Source organism: Anser anser (genome assembly GCF_964211835.1).
Source record: "Anser anser genome assembly, chromosome: 15".
NCBI lineage: Eukaryota > Metazoa > Chordata > Aves > Anseriformes > Anatidae > Anser > Anser anser.
In genome coordinates, this window is record NC_139736.1 from 16,255,194 (window position 1) to 16,273,026 (window position 17,833).

Below are 17,833 nucleotides of genomic sequence, written 5' to 3' on the forward strand. Positions count from 1 at the left end.
GGCGGGGGACGAGGGGCGGCCGCGGGCGGAGCCGCCTCAGGGCTCACGCCAGGGGGAGGGGCAAGGCCAGGCCGACGGCTGGGTGGGGAGGGGGGGCAGGGAGGGAGCCCCACTGCGCCTGCGCCTGGCGGCCGGCGACGTCTGCGCACGAGTCTGTGACGGCGTGACCAATCTGCGGCCCGTCCCCGCCCCTCGTGACGCGACGCATTGATGGGCGTGCGGAGCAGCCAATGGAACGAGGCGCTGCCGTTCAAACCGGAGGTGCCGGGGCAACGGCGGCCAGTTGCGCTGCGGGGCGGGCGTTGGGCGGCGGCGCGTTCCGGGCGGCTCCGCTGGGCTTTTACTGCGCTCGGGGCGGCGCCGGCGCTCAGTGTGTGTGCAGCCGACTGACGGAGCGGGCCGGGCTGCGCCCGGGAGCATGGGGGTGAGGTAGGGCCGGGCCGGGCGCGGAGGAAGAGGCGAGCGGGGCCGGCCGGCGGGGCCGGGCCTGCTTGGCGGGGTCGCGGAGCCGGCCGGAGGATGGAGGACAAGAAGGAGGAGGGCGAGGCGGAGATCCAGGAGCACGGCCCCGAGCACTGGTTCAGCAAGTGGGAGCGGCAGTGCCTGGCCGAGGCCGAGCAGGAGGAGGCGCTGGCCCCGGAGCTGCAGGACGAGGCGGCGGCGCAGCCCGAGCACAAGCAGCAGAAGCTCTGGCACCTCTTCCAGAACTCGGCCACCGCCGTGGCGCAGCTCTACAAGGGTGAGCGGGGACGGGGGGCGCCCGCGGGGTGGGGTGGGGTGGTGTGGCGGCAGGGCCGGGGATGAGGGGGCGGCCGGCCCCGAGCGAGGCCGGGTAGGGGCCGGGCACAGCGGACGGGCGGGCCCGGCGGTGCGGGGCCGGGCCGGGAGGGGGGCACCGGGGTTGGGAGCGGGGCCACAAAGGGGCTGCGGCGGCCGCAGCGGCCTGGGCAGGGGGAGGAGCGGGCTTCCGGCCCGGGGCTCCGCGCCCGTCCATAGAGGCAGCCGGGAAAACAAAATGGCGTGAGGGGCGAGCCGCGGCTGCTGCCCGGCCAGCGCCCGTGGCGGCCCCCAGCGGAGGGGCCCGGGCCGGTTGCTGCGGCCCGGCCGGGGGACGGCCGGAGGGGCTCCGCCGGCCCCGGGGCGGCCGGGCGAGGGCGGCCTCGGCGGGGGGCGGCCTCGGCGGGGGGCCGCGGCCGGAGGGTGCCGGGCCGCGGGGGCGAGCCCCGCGGAGGAGCCGGGGAGTTGCGGGGGCGGGAGGGTGGGGGGGAGGCCGGCCCTGCCGGCGGCGGCTTCTGCCGCCCAGCCCGGGGAAGAGGCTCCGACAAAATGGCGAAGTGAGGGGCCGGCCCCATTGTGCGGCGGGGGCTGCGGGCGGGGGCAGGGCAGAGCGCTTCCCCGGCGGGCTGCGGACGCTGCCGCCGCTGTGCCCGGTGTCCCGGTCCGGGCCGCAGCCGGTCCGCCCTTCCCGGCCCAGCTCCAGAGTTGCCTTCGGAAGGTGGAACAAAATGGCGAAACCTAACATGGCCGTTCGGAGTTGGTGACTCCAAAATAAACAGCGTGTGTCCTTCCCTCCCTGCAGACCGGGTGTGCCAGCAGCCGGGGCTCTCCCTCTGGGTCCCCTTCCAGAATGCAGCCACTGCGGTCACCAACCTCTACAAAGGTAAGGGGCTGCTCCCGCTGCCCTAGCAGCCCTCCCTGCTGAGTCCCACTCTGCCTCCTGCTTTGGCTTACTCATAAATAGGGACTGTTAATGTCTCTTATTCATGCTGATAAAATCTAACCCGAGACTGCTTCCTGAATCTTGCAAGTTTTCCCAGGGCCACTTTAGCTGACAGTAGTTGAATCTTTTCTGTTGCCTGATGCTAGTGATTAACAACTTAAAAGCTGTTTTATTTTGAGACCCTTGAAAAAGGATGTTCTTAATTTGTTTGTGAATTCAAGGGAAGAGTGCAATAGCTTCTTTAGTACTTAAATTTCCTGCATATCATGTATTTCATGGTGTATTAAATGTTGGGATATCAGTATGATAAATGCATATCTGTGGTGAAGTATAAGTTAGGTTTAGTGTTTGCAGAGTCCTGCATAGTTGCTTTGTGGCGAAAATAAAATTTGTTCTTGTGACAGTGAGGCTTCTTAAATAAGCCTCCCAGTTTATTTTAAGCACCTGAATCATGTAATGACTGTGTCCAGGGTGTCTATAAGAAAGCAATCTTAGCCAAAGCTTTGATAAGAATGCACTTTGTACATGGCTGTGCTTTTGTGCTGTTTGACTGTGTTTCTGTTGATCAAGGCCTGCTTCTGAACTCTGCTGTTCTTTGGGTTGACATAAGAGTTCTTTGCTGCAGAAGAATCAGTCAGTGGCTTCTGATTTGGTCAAAAGATTGTACAGAAATGATTTCAGTAGAGGCTTGAATTGGCACAAAGTGAATCCCATTATTACTGTCTTCCATTATTGGGAAGAAACATAAGCTAAGTTCCAAATTTGTTTTTCTGATGGATGTTTTGAGTTCTGGGGGTGTTCTTTTCTTGGTCTGTACACTAATACTTGTACATCCTGCAAGTTTTTCGCTTGTCTTGAGTTTCCTGGTTTGTGGGAATTGCTTTAAACAACTGAATTTAGTAATGTTTGTGATGGCTTATCAAGTTTCTGACAGATGTGGGGAAAGCAAAGAGTCAATGTAAGTAAATAACCCTCACTGGTAGAGAAATGACTCCTGCAAAAAGTGCATGTGAATATTGTATACATGTGATAGGTTGTATAAAGGGGCAGCACATCAGGTAACAGCACAAAGTCGGCTTGAAAGAGTTGGTCAGTAAAACATGGCCTGGGACACCAGTCACTTGAGCATGGAGCCAGAGTAGCAGTGGATATTTGTCTATTTCACAAATTGCATTGGCCTTTACAGCATTCTTGCTACGAAGTCTAAGGCTGCTTATTTTTGCTTAAATCAGTTGATTACTTCCATTATAGGCAAAATGAGGCCTATTTTTTCTGCAATAATGTGATTAATGGAAGAATATGTGGTTTGTCAAGGATCAGGGAAACTAGAATTCAAGTAGGAAGCTGTCTTCAGCCAGGTATGACTTAATACTTCAAAAAGTAGCTCTGGAAATCTTCCCTTAAAATGGTCTCAGAGCTGAAGTAATACTACAGTCTTCCAATTTTCACTTAACCTCCCAAGTGGAGATATTTGAGAACATGTCTAGAACCATCTAGACGATGTCATACCTTGTAAGTTGGAGTTCCTTAAAGTGAATTTGCCTTCAGTGATAAACTGCTCATAATTATCCTGTGGCTTCTCACATACTCGGTAGTGTTCGATTTGAAAGAATTTTGACAAAGCATTGTAGAATTACTTGGTGTGGCTAAGCATTGCAAACTGTCTTGCCCCATCAACAGATTTCTGATTTGCTAACTGAGGCATCCAAAACTTTACAGTAGCAACACAAGGAACAATGTGTAAGGAGGATGCCATGGTATCTTGAATGTCAGCATTTTTTCCTCAAAATAGATTAAAAGTTCAATGTACTGCAGTGTGGAGGTCTTGGATTGCCAGTCTCAGGATGGTGCTGGTGATCGAGGCCTAGCTGAAAGACACCAGACTTTCTTCCAGGTGGCAGTAAAGAAGTGAAGGTTTGTTTTCTAAGGTAGGGTTTACAACTTAAGAGCAATGTAGAAAGTCTTAGTCATTAGAATGACTTTCTGAGCCTATTGCTTACCTTATTAATAAATGCTGTATTTTTGGTGGTGTTAGTACTTCATAATTGCAAAATGTAGGCAGCTTGACTGCTTGTATATTTTGCCAGCTGAACTTTGTAAACAAAGCAGCTGTAGCTTTTAATGCAAGTCTAATCTTTCCCAGGGTAACAATACTTGAAATTTGTCCAGGGTACATCAGTAGTCAGTGTTTGACCTCATAACAATTTCTAGTTAGCCCTTTGTCAAGTGTTCTTGTATACAAGAAGAGCAGGTTGTTGACATAACCTAAGAAATAAAGAGCCCAGCTTTTTTCTCAAGGTATTTCAGGGAGGTGTTAAAGGAATGCTGTCAGTTTACAAACTAGCTCTGAAGTGTTAGGGTAGCTTTTACTAGTGCATTGGAGTCTTAGATGCTGTGGAGCATAAAATGGCTGGAGGAGTAATCTGTCATGTTGCCATTGCTTTGACAGGAATTAGCAATTGTAAGTCTTCTAGTCCCTTGGTTACAAAGCAGCATAAGGAAAAATACTCTATTAAAGAGTGCATGGAAGTAATGTGTTAATGTTCTCAGTGTACCTGTACAGCTTACAGTAAGCCTTGTGGCTTTTAAAATATGATCAGTTTGAGATGTTTCTCTTGGTAAGTTGTATTCTGTTTGGAGAGCATTCAGTAGTGTTGGTTTTAGTGCTGTCTTTTGGGGGTTGTGCAGTGGTGACTTAAATGCCATTCTTAAACATTTTATGTGATTATTATTGTTTTTGTATGTGAGAACTAGGTTAGATGTGTAAGTCAGTTTGCCTGTAAAACCAATGTCTTGGACAGGTGTTCTTAAATTTCTTAAAAGCTGTTTGCCCAGAACAGTATTACATTAGACTTTATTAGTAATGCAAGAATATAAAAAGCAATTTTAATTAGCTTTGCCAGGTTAAAAAAAATATGGAAATAAAGTGGAACTGGAGTGGATACTACTTTGCTTTTAATGGAGCATGAGCTTACATGGTGGCAGTTTCTATAAAATTGAAATAGTTGCTGGCAAAGCTCTGATGAATCTATCTCAAGATAGGCATTACTGAGTAGAGAAATATGGCTTGTCCCACCTGTTACTCTTCTGTGAAATTTTCTTGCTCTTAAACTAGTAGCCAGAAATGTACTTACTGAAGTTTGAAAGCAATGTAATGCAAATAATTTAGGAGTGCCTTTTAGAGGTGAAGTGTACTTTTGTACACAGATGACCATTAACATGAATGGAGAATTAAATTGCTTTTTGTAGCAGGTTTAATTACAAGTAGCACATTTCAAGTTTCTGTGTATCAAACTTTTAATGGGGTCTAAGTAGGGAAAGAAAACTCGACTTCCTTCATGAATGTTGCTGCCTAATGGAAAATCATTGGGGATACTGTTTTAAATTTTTTGAAAACTATGGTATCCTGCAAATTGTTTCTGCAGAGAAAACTTAGATTAAATTAGAGGGACTCTAAAGAAATTGGACTTTTCTGAAAGTTCCTTCTGTTGGAATTGAGAAAATCTGTTATTCATTTATGTGTGTTTTTATAACTGCTGATCTACTTCAAGAATGCAGTCAAAACATGCAGCTGCTCCTTAAGCCAATGCTTGTCTGTTAAGTACCTGTTTCAGACTGACCACCTCTGATTTTAATGTTAATACAGTATGATTTCCTAAATAGTGCTGTACTGTTGACATGTAGTATAGCAAATCTGCTATTTCTGTGGTGTTTGGATTGTTAACTTTCTGACTTGTAATGGTGGGTGGGAAGGGGAACTCCTTTTGTTAATATTCTGTTTAGGTTTAATATGCATCATTCCATAGTGACAAGTAGAAGAAATGTTTAATGCTTATGGTTGACAGGAAGCCATATCAGTGGTGTACCATGCTATGTGTTGTTTCACTTGTAACATGTGCTAAGAATACTTTTCTGTCTTCTTGCAGAGAGTGTGGATGCCCATCAGCGAAGCTTTGATGTAGGAATTCAGATTGGCTATCAGCGTCGGAATAAGGATGTGTTAGCTTGGGTTAAAAAACGCAGAAGAACTATTCGTAGAGAAGACTTGATCAGCTTCCTATGTGGAAAAGTTCCTCCTCCAAGAAATACTAGAGCTCCCCCAAGACTGACTGTAGTATCCCCTAACCGAGCTACTTCCACAGAAACTAGCTCATCTGTAGAGACTGATTTGCAACCCTTCCGTGAAGCCATAGCTCTGCATGGTAATAGTAACTTTTTCAATACTACTTGGTTGAAATTGGGTGGGGGTTCTTAAAGTGTCTTCCTCTTATGCTTTGGCTCTTGGTCACTGTTCGTGTCCTAATGTCATGTCATGTACCTGTGTTCCAGCTGAAGGTGTTTACCCAATTCTCTAAGAACAGTTTTGCATGTATAAGGCTTGTTAGTTACTAAAAAGTTGCACTGTCACATTTTGAATGAATGAGGAAAATGGACTGTATGAAAATGCATTTTGGATCCTAACAGAGTTCAGAGCTGTAGAATGAAGTATCAACTTCTGGTAGCATTTTTGAAGCACGAAGAGACTTGGCATTTATACCAGTGTTAAAGTAAACAGAATTATTGGAAAATGATAATCCTGTGCTAGCAACTAGTTAAATATTAAGTTTTGGTTAGTAGCAAGTAACAGATCTGTGGGGTAGGGGAGGTAATCTAATGTCTGGAATTGTCTTTGGGGAACCCTAACTCACTCTAGTGTCCTTTTTGTTCTGCACAGGTTAATACAGTGGTCTTCTGCTTCAAGAAGTGCACTGGGAAAGGGGTGTTGTAGGTTCACCTCACTGCAAGAGTCCTGTTCAGAACTGAGTTCTAGTTCCCTGTCTTAGTATGAGAGAATTTCAAAGACACTGAGCTTCCTTGCTGTCATCAGCAATGTTGGTGGTGTAGCCTTTTCTAAGATAAGGATGTTCAGTAGCTAGTTCTGCATTGAACTTTTTTCCTTGCAAGTGATAAAATGTATTTAAGGTGAAAAGCAATTCACATATGTATTTTGTCTTCTAAAAAATGCTAAAGGGTAGCAGATACCTTGAAGTACCAATAGTTAGACCATTCATGAAGACTTAAAGTTGAAACTCTAGAAATAACTCTGGAAAAATAAACAATCTTTACTGTCTAATCCTCAGTGGGAATAGAATTAATGAGTTAACTAGATGAGTGGATTCCTGAAAATGCGGTCTTTGCTTCTGCTCTGTGGCAGTTTTTCAAGATACATAAGCCAGACACTGTTACTGTCTAGGTGACAGCCTAATTCTGGTATTGTTTGCTGCTCTGTTGCCATTTCAATGAAGCATGCTGCTGCCACCCGGTCATGTAGTATTTGGCAGTTTTCCTTCTCATACTGGAGGCTGGTTAGAGAATTGTGTACCAGTACTGCTTATTCACTAGGTTAAGCTGATTTCATGAAGACAACTGCTGCAGAAGCTGACTTTCACCTGATACAAAGCGATAAGCAGCCTTCTGAAAAATCTTTACTGAAACCATAGTTAAATCTTGCGTGCAGCTTGCTTTAAAGGCTGCTGTTGGGTTAGAGTAAGCTAGGCAGATGCTTATCAATGCAGATAGTTCTCTCAAGCAGAGTCAGCTTGTGTTTTCACTGGTATAGTTATTTTCGCAGAATCACAGAATTGTAGGGGTTGGAAGGGACCTCAAAAGATCATTGGGTCCAACCCCCCTTCCAAAGAAGGTTCCTTAGAGCAGGTCCTTGTTTCATGTCTTTGTTTCTTAGCATCTGCTTGATAGAGGTATTTTATGGAAGTCACAGAACTGAAGGAACAGTTAATGGAATATGAAAGAAGTAAGGTTCATGAGCACTGCGGGAAGTTCTCTGCCCTGTAATGCACTGTAGGGGCTGGAAGTGTATTCTCCATCAGGTGGTTGACAAGATTACATGTCTGTCATCTGGATTAATTTTTCTCCAATATCAGTTTATATCTGGTCTTTCTTACTTTTTGTGCTAGTCCTTTAGTGACTAAGCCTGTGTTGGGCCCCATAATTTTTTTTAGGTTATTGCTTACATTGAGTACATTGAGCATTCCTACCTCTACTTCCTGCCCTTTAGGGAAGTAGTGACCAAATTACTCCTGAACTATTTTCCTATTTATCATTGGTCATCTCAGAACTATTATGATCTTTGAAACCTGTGAATGATCTGCAGGTGTTCATAATTTAAAGTACTTTGTAGGGCTGTGCATGTGCATTTTTGTCAGGCTGTTTAAATGTGATCTGCTTCTAGGCATTGTGAGGAAATTTGATGGAAGGGAGTAGCAGTCTTAGCAAGTGTTCAGGATTAAGGCTTTAAGCGGAGTTTTTGGCTACTGTGTAAGGGAGAGACTTTTTATGCTGATAAGTTTCCTGTGGAAGTGGAGTATTTCCTCTATTGGTAGCAGGGATGGGTTGAAATGGTTGGGGGTGATACTGAAACTTGCTGTTTCAAGCAAGGTCTTTTTAAATGAAACAGATGAGCATGCATCTAAGACACAAAATAAGCTGTGAAGCTTTAAGCTGTAGCTGCACATGAAAGTTTTCTTCTAAAACTGCATTTTTAACCTTGCCTCTTCAGTCTTAAACCTTGTTTTATCTGGCTTATATTGTAGTTCAGCAAGATGGTTAATGGCTTTCTTGACAAAAGCTAGGGATTTCAAAAGCAAAACTTAATTTTGTGATATTTGGGGAAGACTCCTTACAGTAGCTAAAAACAATGTTAAGGCAAGCTATACTTGGAAAAAGCTTATAGTATGTGATTTACCTCTTCACTCCACCAGTATAACTACACTGGACCTGTTACTGAAATCCTGTAGTGTAACTTATGGGTACTGTAGGATGAGTTTTTGGAACTAACTACCCTTGAGAGAGTAAACTCTGGCAAGTAGTGTTAGCTTTCCATTATTGGTGTACTGGAGGGTACCCTTGAAATCAAGTATGGCTAGAAACTCATTATTAAAGACTAACTCTTCAGATCTTAAGGAAGTTAGCAGTTAGCTCAATGTAATGTATGATCTCTTACCCCGAGGTCCAAGTGGGTTTTTCTGAAACTTCAGGAACTGCATCTAATGTCATTCAACTTTTAGATGTGATAGTGAAAAATATTTTTGTTCAGCTCTTCAAACTTGAGTTTTATCTCACACTTAACCCTAAAACATTCTTGCAGTTAGCATAGGTGTAGATGCATTTTTATGTACTTCCTAAATGAGTATCAATGTATCCCAGTTCTGTAAAAGAAGATTTTCAAATAAAGATTCAATCAAATTGAGCTAACAATAATAAAATTCCCCAAAGCTGACATGTGCCTGGTCACTTTCTGCCTTGATACAGCTAACATGCTATGTTTGTCTGCAAGACTGCATGCCATGTGCTGGTGGTTCTCCACATTCTGCTTGTAAATGATACTTGTTTTTAATCTGGGATGTGATCCATGCTCTATGAACTAGTCTTTCAGCATAATGGGAGAAAGTGCTATCATATGAGCAAGATGTGAAGCAAGCCTAGGAAGGCAATATTGAAAAGCAGTGTACTTAATACTAAAAATGATGCATTGGGGTCAACAGCACAGTGAGGGAGTGTTACTGCTTTTGCTCATTAGCTTTAATGTTGATGTATATCATTAATTCGCTCCCTTTAGTGGGGCTAACCCTTATTCTATGTGGAAGTGTGTGGCTTGGTTTCTTTAAAACCCTAAACTTCTATGAGGTCTTGTCTTGAAATATTAAATTGCAATGTAGAATGTCTTTTGTTTAGAAAAGTGGGGAAGAAATAGCTGGTGGAAGTTGAGATGGGAGGGCAGAGTTCAGATTAGGCTCATAGGGTTTAAATTGGCATGAAGGTTCTGTATATGCCTATCATAGGATTGTGTTATGTACTGCTGAAAGCTGGTCTATGAGCAGTCATTTAGAAGTACAGCATAGAAGGGTGAGAAGGATCTGTGTTCTGTTCTGTATGTATCTTGGGTTAACTCCTGCTTTAGTTGCACTTGCTGTGGATGTTCCTTTTTGATACTTCCTGATTAAAACATCTGGAAAACAGCAGTTAATATTGCTGTGCTGAGCAGTAGTTACTCAGGGTGTGATCCTTTGGTAGTGACCTGAAGTAACTTATTGTGGACATGGTTATAGTGCAGGTAAAACTTCAGCTTGCAGTTCATAAAGCTTCAGTTAAGTGCTAATATGTACTATAACTGGAAATGAGAAGTCATAAGCAGTGTGACAGTGTGAGCCATGCTTTTTTTACATTGCTTTTCCTAGTAGTGTTATAAAATGATCTAGATACATTTTTCAGATGCAAGTAGATTTTTGTGATAAAAGGAAGAGCAGGAATAAGAATGTAAGTAATACTGCAAAATATTTTGGATATGGCATACAGTTCTTTAAAGTTTAAAAAGGAGAGAATTGCATGTTTCTTAAAAGCCTCTGTAGTGAAAGATTTCTAATATAGAAAGTGGGAAACTTCAGAGGTAAGCATCGGGTAATGAAAGAACGAAAGCCTTAGTAGCTATTTGAATCTGTCCTGTTGTTTAGACAAAAACTAATGTGCCTGTGATTAGGTCCTGTTAATCACAGTATAGAAGTTTGAGGCTGTGAAATGGTGTTGCTAACAACGTCATCTTACTTAGTGTATATATATTACTGCTTCCTTTACTGCTGTAAATGTTTAAATGCTTTGGATGTGCTGGAATACACTGAAAACTTTCTCAGAATAATTCACAATAAATGGATTGATTTTTTTTACATGACCACTTTTTTACTAGAAGAAATGAACTGTATCATTGCTTCAAAAAGATGCTCTGTCAACAAAAACATCTCTTCAGTTGCATTGCTGAGTGTCTTCAAAGACATTGCTTCCATGAAATGGCAACTTGAGGTTTCAGTACATGCCTTGAATTTTGACTCTCCCATATTAGTTTGATTGCTTGGTCTTAAACTGTGATGTGTTTGTAGTGCTATGTAATATGGTAAGTGCTAGTAACTGAGACAACAGACTCAGACTAACAATTTTAGTGTACTAAGTGAAGACTTGCTTATTACATCAGTATTACTAAATGCCTGTACCAGATGGAAAATTAAACAGTAACTAGAAGTATGGTATAATGTCCTCAAGTTCTGATCTCTGTAGAAACTAAATCAAAATGACTCTACTGCCTTTGGCACCAGGTTTGATTGAAGCCTTTACCTTCCAAATAGTCTCCTAGAGGCTGGCTTTGAATTTAACTTTGCAGTGGTTCAGTATTATGTAAATATTGAAGAGCAAATATCTGCTTGAGGCATTGCTTGCAAACCTTGTCAGTGTGTTTTAGAATGTGTTGCAGCATATTGGATATGTCTTTTAATTCTGACTGTTGTATCTATTGTTTTAAAATGCTCTGTACTTGATAAGGCTCTATTTAAAAACAGCTCTTGGGTGCCTAAGCATGTTCTTACCTCACGGGTCAGTTTTTTGTTTAATTTAGAATACACTTTTGATTAAAAAAACACAATGACCATTTGATTAGGAGCTGCATATAACAATAGTAAATGACTGATAGAAGTAGTGTAAGCTGTTGATTCTCAGTGGAAGTAACAGTACTGAACGTGTGTGTTCAGAGCAGTTTTGTTTGGAATCAGTGTGGGGAAGTCTTCACAAAGGCTTTGAAACTAGGCTTTGAAATTGTCAGAACATCCTCTGTCAGAGTTGTTTTTCCAACTGAAATGTACAGGATGAACTCATGCTTTTCTAATGTATGTTACATCAGTTGAAATTAAACTTGCTGCTGTCTTTGAATTGTGCAGTGATTTGTAACCTCTCCAAGTTTTGCACACTTGCATTTTTTTGCTTAGGTATCTGTCATCCAATTAGCAGCTTTAATTTCTTTGGTAGGTATATATGAGCCTCTTCTCATCACTTCCAATTTGAGCTCAACCCTAATGCTGGGAGTGCAAGAACAAACCTCTATTTTGAACTAGCTTTTAATAAAATTTTTGTTCTTCAAGTACTTTCTGCAGTACTGTCTGCCACTGTAGATGGCAGATGACTATAGAATTCTAGTCAGGCTTTAAAACATGCTTCTAAGTATGCACAGTACATCCTGTAATACTGAAAGAATGAGCTTTAAATGTTGATTCAGCATTCATGTACAATAGAGTGAAATGGGTGGATCTGCCCTATCCTGACTTGTGTATCAACCTGCTGTCACTGCAGCTGGGTTTAGAAGCCATTTATCTTCTACCTGAGGTTTCTAGCAACTGATCTAGTGGCTTTTTTTTGTCTTAAACTTTGTCAGGAGATACTGACTGTGTACTGTAGATAGTAGTCTAAGGTGCTATTTCATAACTTGACAAGTGGTCAGATTTCTGACTGGTTTGTTTAATAGCAAAATTATTCAGGGAGCAAATCTGAAACTGGAGATTTTCTAACCTAATGCATGCTGACTGAGGGAGTGTATGCTGTGTGCTGCATTTGTTGCAGTACAGCCTAGCTCTAGTAAAGAATAGGAATATCAGACTTTCAAAGCATACTTCTAATGCTTTAATACTTAGAATGTGGCTCATCTAGTCAAGAAACATGCAGCATGCAAGCTGTTCTGTCAGTTGTTCTTCCAGGTAACTGAATTTCTCCTAACCCCAAAGCAGAGCTTGTGTATAAGGTAGCTTCTATAGCTGAGCTTCACAGAGCCTTTGGAGCCACTTGGTTGACCTATTGGCAGCTAATAGGTAGGGTTGGGTTAGGCTTTATTTGTCAGTATGTGACTGCTGGTTGCCTAGCTGACCGCATATAATGTGGCAGTGCACACAGTTCAGAGTGTGATGGCTGGACAAAGGTACAGGGTACTTGTGACTGGTGAAGACCTCAAAGAGCTCAAGATCTTCAGGGTTACTAATATGGAGCTCAAGGTCTTCAGGGTTACTAATAAGGAAACCTATTGGAGAACTTAATTTGCTTGTTCTTATTGCTAGAACATTCTACTGATCTACATCTTGTTCTGTCATTCTCACAATTCCTGCTTTGGTAGTTTTCTAGGGCTAGTAGACTTGTACTCTTTAATATTGGTTTGAAGCAGTTAGGACAGTGAAGATACTGAGTTCTTGCTTAAAGTGTAGCCTGAATTCCAAGTAGAGGAGGATCGTTAGTCTTGCGTGTCCTGACTCTGTTTTGGAATGTCCTGCTCTTGCTAGCTAAGCTGTAATAGTAATGTTACTGAAGAGATGTAGATACATCATGCTGATTTAAACAAGAAATTTCTTTTAAACAAGAAAAATAAACACTAACACGCTGCTGTTGCTTTGCTTTATGTTCAGGTTACCTGTTGTGACATTGTTTTAGATCAGAACTGCCAGTAGTAAATTTTGGGGGTTTGACATATGGTTTTGCTTTTCTGGTTAAATGCTCTTCTGAATGCTAATGTGTTGGCTAATAGTGGTAGCCCTAAAATAGTTTTTCATTATTGAAATGAGTTGCTGTGCAAATGTATGTACAGTCTGGTGTCATACTGCAATTTTCTTTAGAATTAAGGGGACTTGGTAAATAAGCCCCTAATAGGGAGACTCTCCTTCTGTGAAACTAATGGTTTAGGTTGAAGCCTTCAGAACAGGCTACTTCAGTGTGTCCGTGTGGTATGTACACACTGAATAGCATGTCACTTGCTTATGGAGCTACCATTTATTGTAGTGTGCTGTTACAACCTGCTGTGTAAGATCACTTTAAATGTCATAAAAAGTGGTTCTTCTGATTTCTAGATGCACTAAAAGCTGGGAAGGTGTTCTGGCTTTCAAATAAGTAGGTGTGGTACGAACAGAATGAAGTGCCTGTAATGTATCACTAAGTTAACTCAGTATCATCCCTTCTACACACAGGAAATTAACTTTCTTTACTGTTTGACCTAAATGCTCTTTCTGTTTTTCCCCCCAGGTCTTAGTGGTGCAATGGCTAGTATAAGTGTTCGCTCAAGTACCCCAGGCTCTCCTACTCACGTGAGCAGTGGCTCCAATGCTAGTCGAAGGAGAAATGGACTCCATGATGTTGATTTGAACACTTTCATATCAGAAGAAATGGCACTCCACTTGGACAATGGTGGAACTAGAAAGCGTACCTCAGCCCAGTGTGGCGATGTCATTACAGACTCACCAACTCATAAACGCAACAGAATGATCTAAACTGCAAAAATTTCAAACCCACCATGCTGCTTGAAAGCCACTTGATCCTCAGAGTACTATTGAAAAGGAAACATGAGGCCATCTTCCCATATTCACTGTTTAAGACAAATGAATTCAATAATTGCCATAAAAAATTTTAGATATTACGTTAGATGCCTCTTGTTACTGCGGCTTTCTTAAACTATATTCTTAGCAGAGGACATCAGATATTGTGTAGTAGTTAGCAAGATCATCATAGGCGAACATGTATCCGTTCCAAGGCTAAAAGTGACCTTACTTGTATTCTTAAAGGGAAAGGAAATTTCAGATGTTTATTTGGTTATAGAATGCTTTTTTTGTCCTTTATTTCCTGCTGTGTTGAGTATTTGCTTAAACAGTATTGCCAGTTTGACTGAAATTGTCTACAACATGACTTGGCATCTTTGTCAAAACTGCAGGCTTCCATTTTTGCAGCACTGTACCATGCACCTAGTTTCTCTATAGTAACAGTGTGCAAGTTATAAATATTGGACTGTACCCTCTTTAGTTTTAAAAGCAGTTGATAATTCTGGTGACTGTGTGATAATGTAAAGAGGTGCTATGATGGTCATGCAATTAATACTTAATATTGAATCAGTACAAGATCTTTATTGGATTCACTTTGTGTGTTTTAGTGCTCTGAAGTAGCAATATTAAACTTCCCCAATTAACTTCATAGGCTTTTAAATCTTCAGTTTGAGGAAAATATATGTACTTATTGGTATTATCCTTGTGCAGACTGCACCAGTGCTGACCTAAATTTAGAGGAAGATGTCCTGTAATTGGAAAATAGGCTTTTCTGTTCAGTATTAGTGGAGGGTAGGTTTTGTGTACACCCATATCCCATTTTACATTTCTTGTGAAGTAATTGCCCATTGCTGGGGAGGGGTGGGAGGAGAGGGAGTGTGGGGGAGTAGTTGGAAAAGGGGTGTTCTCTTAACAAGTAAGACTTCTGGTCATGTGGAAACTTGGACTAACTTAAGGGTCTGTGTGATGCTATTTCCCTTGGGAGGGAGAGGCACATAGGTTCTGTAAAGTGCTAAGAAAATAATTTAAAACTGGAAGTTGATTAAAAAAGCTCTGGATAAACATGCTGTAAGGCTGAATTAAAAAGGTTAAATGGCTTTCTTTTTGTGTTGAGCTTACATTCATAGGATCAAACTCTGGCTGCCATAACTTAAGCATAATCTAAAACTGAAATGGAGATCAAGATTGATCAGCTGCAAATCAGTTTCTGAATGGGGAAGGATATGTCAAAGAACTTTTATATAGCTACAAGAAGTCTTTCCTTTTTGGTGGAGACTGCTGGGTTTTAGTGCCTCTGAATCTCTGCCAAAGGAGGGGATAATACAGGAGGAGTAAAAAACGAAGAGATCCAAACCTGCAAGTTGAGAAAGGGGTATTTAGTTAGGTGGTATGCATGCTTAACTGGAAGCATATGCTGATTTCTCTTAGATGAAATACAGCTATGCTAGATCCACAATACTAAATTCTGGTTCTAGCTAAGTTAAGGCACCTTGAGCTCTGTTAATATACGGCTCTTCAAGACTTCTGCTTATGTGCTTGTAGAGTCAGATCTTTTTCGTATTATCTTCCCTGTTGTTTGAGGCAGACTTAACTGTAGTCTTGTTCCTTTTTACCCTGATGTTCTTTCATTGGTGTTCTGCAGTCAAGGCAGGACAGCAATGATGTGTTTAAAATTCTCAGAATTCAAGGCTCTTTAAGAGCATGATTTCCTTGCTTTGTGGTGCTTCCATCAAATCTCTTTACATTGAGGAGCTCTCAAAGATGTCAACAGTTGCACAAAGTTGCACAATATTGTAGCTAGAGGTTCTGTAGTTTATGGGGCAAATGTAAGATCTTTCCAAAGCAAGATAGTAAAAACTGTTCAAAACTCCCCATGTGTGTTAAATAGCTTAACTTGCACATCACCTGAAGACTCAGTATACATTACTTTCAGTTACTGCTAATAACTACGATTCATAAGACTTACTTTATGTAAAATACTAATACTGCATAAAGCTAGTATTCATCTGGAGGCTACATTTTCAACTGGGACTTTGAAATAAATAAGATAGTATCTAAATGTTTTTATTTATTTGGCTGAGAGAAGGATTGTCTCAAAAGGAGAATCACAGGTTGGAACTGTGAACATAAAGGACACGTGAAAACCATTCATCTATTCTGTTTATTCATTAACTGGCTTGTACAGCTAAGATGCTTATGCTCTGCAGCTTCTAACACTTTACTATTATGTATAGTAAAGGTAACATACTGGTATCAGAGTGCTGCATACATGAACTAAAATACAACAGTGCTTCTGGTCTAGCCCAAATATACAGAGCCTTTTCAATTATTTCTTTCTTGCAGTTAAATAAATCCTATTAATACTCTGAAGCATTATTTCAGTCTAGCACCATTTAAAACAAAATTTATCTGGATTTTTATTTGTTTGTGCCATTTTTTGAGAGAAAACATTAAACTAGCTACAGTAATACTTTTGCTTGTACCTTAAAGTATTTGGGAACTTGTTTTGTTTTTTCCATTGTAGTCCCAGTTATTTGCTCTGTTAACCCCTGCCACAACGATCAAAAATGCATTTATTTACCTGATAAACATAGGGAGGACAGATTGTCTCAAGACAACAAAAGTTAAAGCCCAGTACCTGTTGCTTTGAAGTACCTGTTGTTGCTTTAAAGATTTCCTGTGCTAGTGTAGAAAATTGACATGGAAAAATAGCATTCTGCTGTTATCCAAACTGTAGTTCCTGGAGCCAGAAGCAAGTTGATTTTATGTAAGAAACATTGAATTGAGAACTGCTTTTGATTATAAAAAAAAAAGGTGCTTATTTTGCTTTCTTCTATGAATCGTATAGTTGACCGGTCTCTTCTCCATGTACATCAAATCTAACATGAATGTGCGGCAAGTTACGTACAGTACATCCTGCACTGAAGCTACTGAGTTTGGCTTGCTTATTGATGAAGTAAGTTTTAAATGTTAAATTTAAAGCTATATTACAATTAAAGTAATGCAAAAATGATTTTGGCTGAAACTGAAGTCCTGCAGTTAAACTTACTCAAATGTGGTTTACCCAGCTGGAGTAACAGAAACTCTAAGTCATAATAAACCTAATAAAAAAATAAATACAAATGTTAAGGCTGCTTGTAGTTATTTTGAGTAATATAGTCCATCGGAAAACCCCAAACCAGAAGATTAAAACCCACAGCAGAAGATTAGTATGAGTCAGGTTTGTTTCTGCAGAGTAGAATTGTTCTTTAGGAATGCGTTTTGATGGTGGTAGCTGTTCAAAGCTAGTTATGCTGAAACTAGTTGTGCTTAGGCTTTCCGTTGTCTCCTGGATCACAAGCTGCTCTCTTATAGACGCTGCTTATGAACTCCCAAGTCTTAAGAAGTCTTAAGAATTGGGATGTTCTGTTTGCATTTGCACAAGGAATTTTGCGGAGTTCCTGTGTCACACATATATAGGAAAAATGTGCAACTTAACTTTTTTAGAAATTTGTGATATTAATTATAGTAGTACAGCTTTTCTCTAGCAAGGGGACTTTTTGGATGTGTGTGAAATTAGGTGCCATAATAGCTTTTTCTGCTTTATGTGGCAGTCCCTAAACCTGCAAATGTTTTTCCACTTGCTTTACCTGCAGGCCTTTGAATTTAATTTTTAAGGGAAGCTTTATTTTACAGGAACTGAAGTTTAAAAATGTTAATATTTTCCAATTTTCCAGCTTACAGACAGTTATATGTTCTAGGGGTGACCTAAAAATATTTTTAAGTGAGTCCTAATAAGTCTTTCCAATGTTAGCCTAGAGCTAGTAACTCTTGGCAGCATTAGGGAATGTACACCTGGCTTGTTCCACTGAATTCACTGCACCAGGTGGGGCTGATGTGGTTATCTGGGGAAGCCACAAGGCCCTGTGACTTTCTCCTTCCAGGTCCTCTGGTTATTGAAGGTAATGGGGAA

At 41.5% G+C, this 17,833-nt stretch overlaps 1 protein-coding gene across 1 annotated transcript; it reads left to right on the forward strand.

Annotated features, from left to right (window-relative positions):
• The first annotated feature begins 270 nt into the window (after window positions 1-270).
• Window positions 271-17,004, forward strand: HAPSTR1 (HUWE1 associated protein modifying stress responses). Its single transcript, XM_083799550.1, has 4 exons — window positions 271-739; window positions 1,580-1,660; window positions 5,647-5,922; window positions 13,592-17,004. Exons 1-4 carry the CDS (start codon window positions 520-522, stop codon window positions 13,834-13,836), a joined length of 822 nt encoding a protein of 273 aa, XP_083655676.1. The 5' UTR covers window positions 271-519; the 3' UTR covers window positions 13,837-17,004.
• The last annotated feature ends 829 nt before the right edge of the window (window positions 17,005-17,833 follow it).

Excerpts from the sequence above, each read along its gene's own strand:
- HAPSTR1 (XM_083799550.1), top strand. The coding sequence starts at position 520 with ATGGAGGACAAGAAGGAGGAGGGCGAGGCGGAGATCCAGGAGCACGGC. Across the intron at positions 740-1,579 it reads CGTGGCGCAGCTCTACAAGG|ACCGGGTGTGCCAGCAGCCG; the intron begins GTGAGCGGGGAC and ends CCCTCCCTGCAG. Across the intron at positions 1,661-5,646 it reads GGTCACCAACCTCTACAAAG|AGAGTGTGGATGCCCATCAG; the intron begins GTAAGGGGCTGC and ends GTCTTCTTGCAG.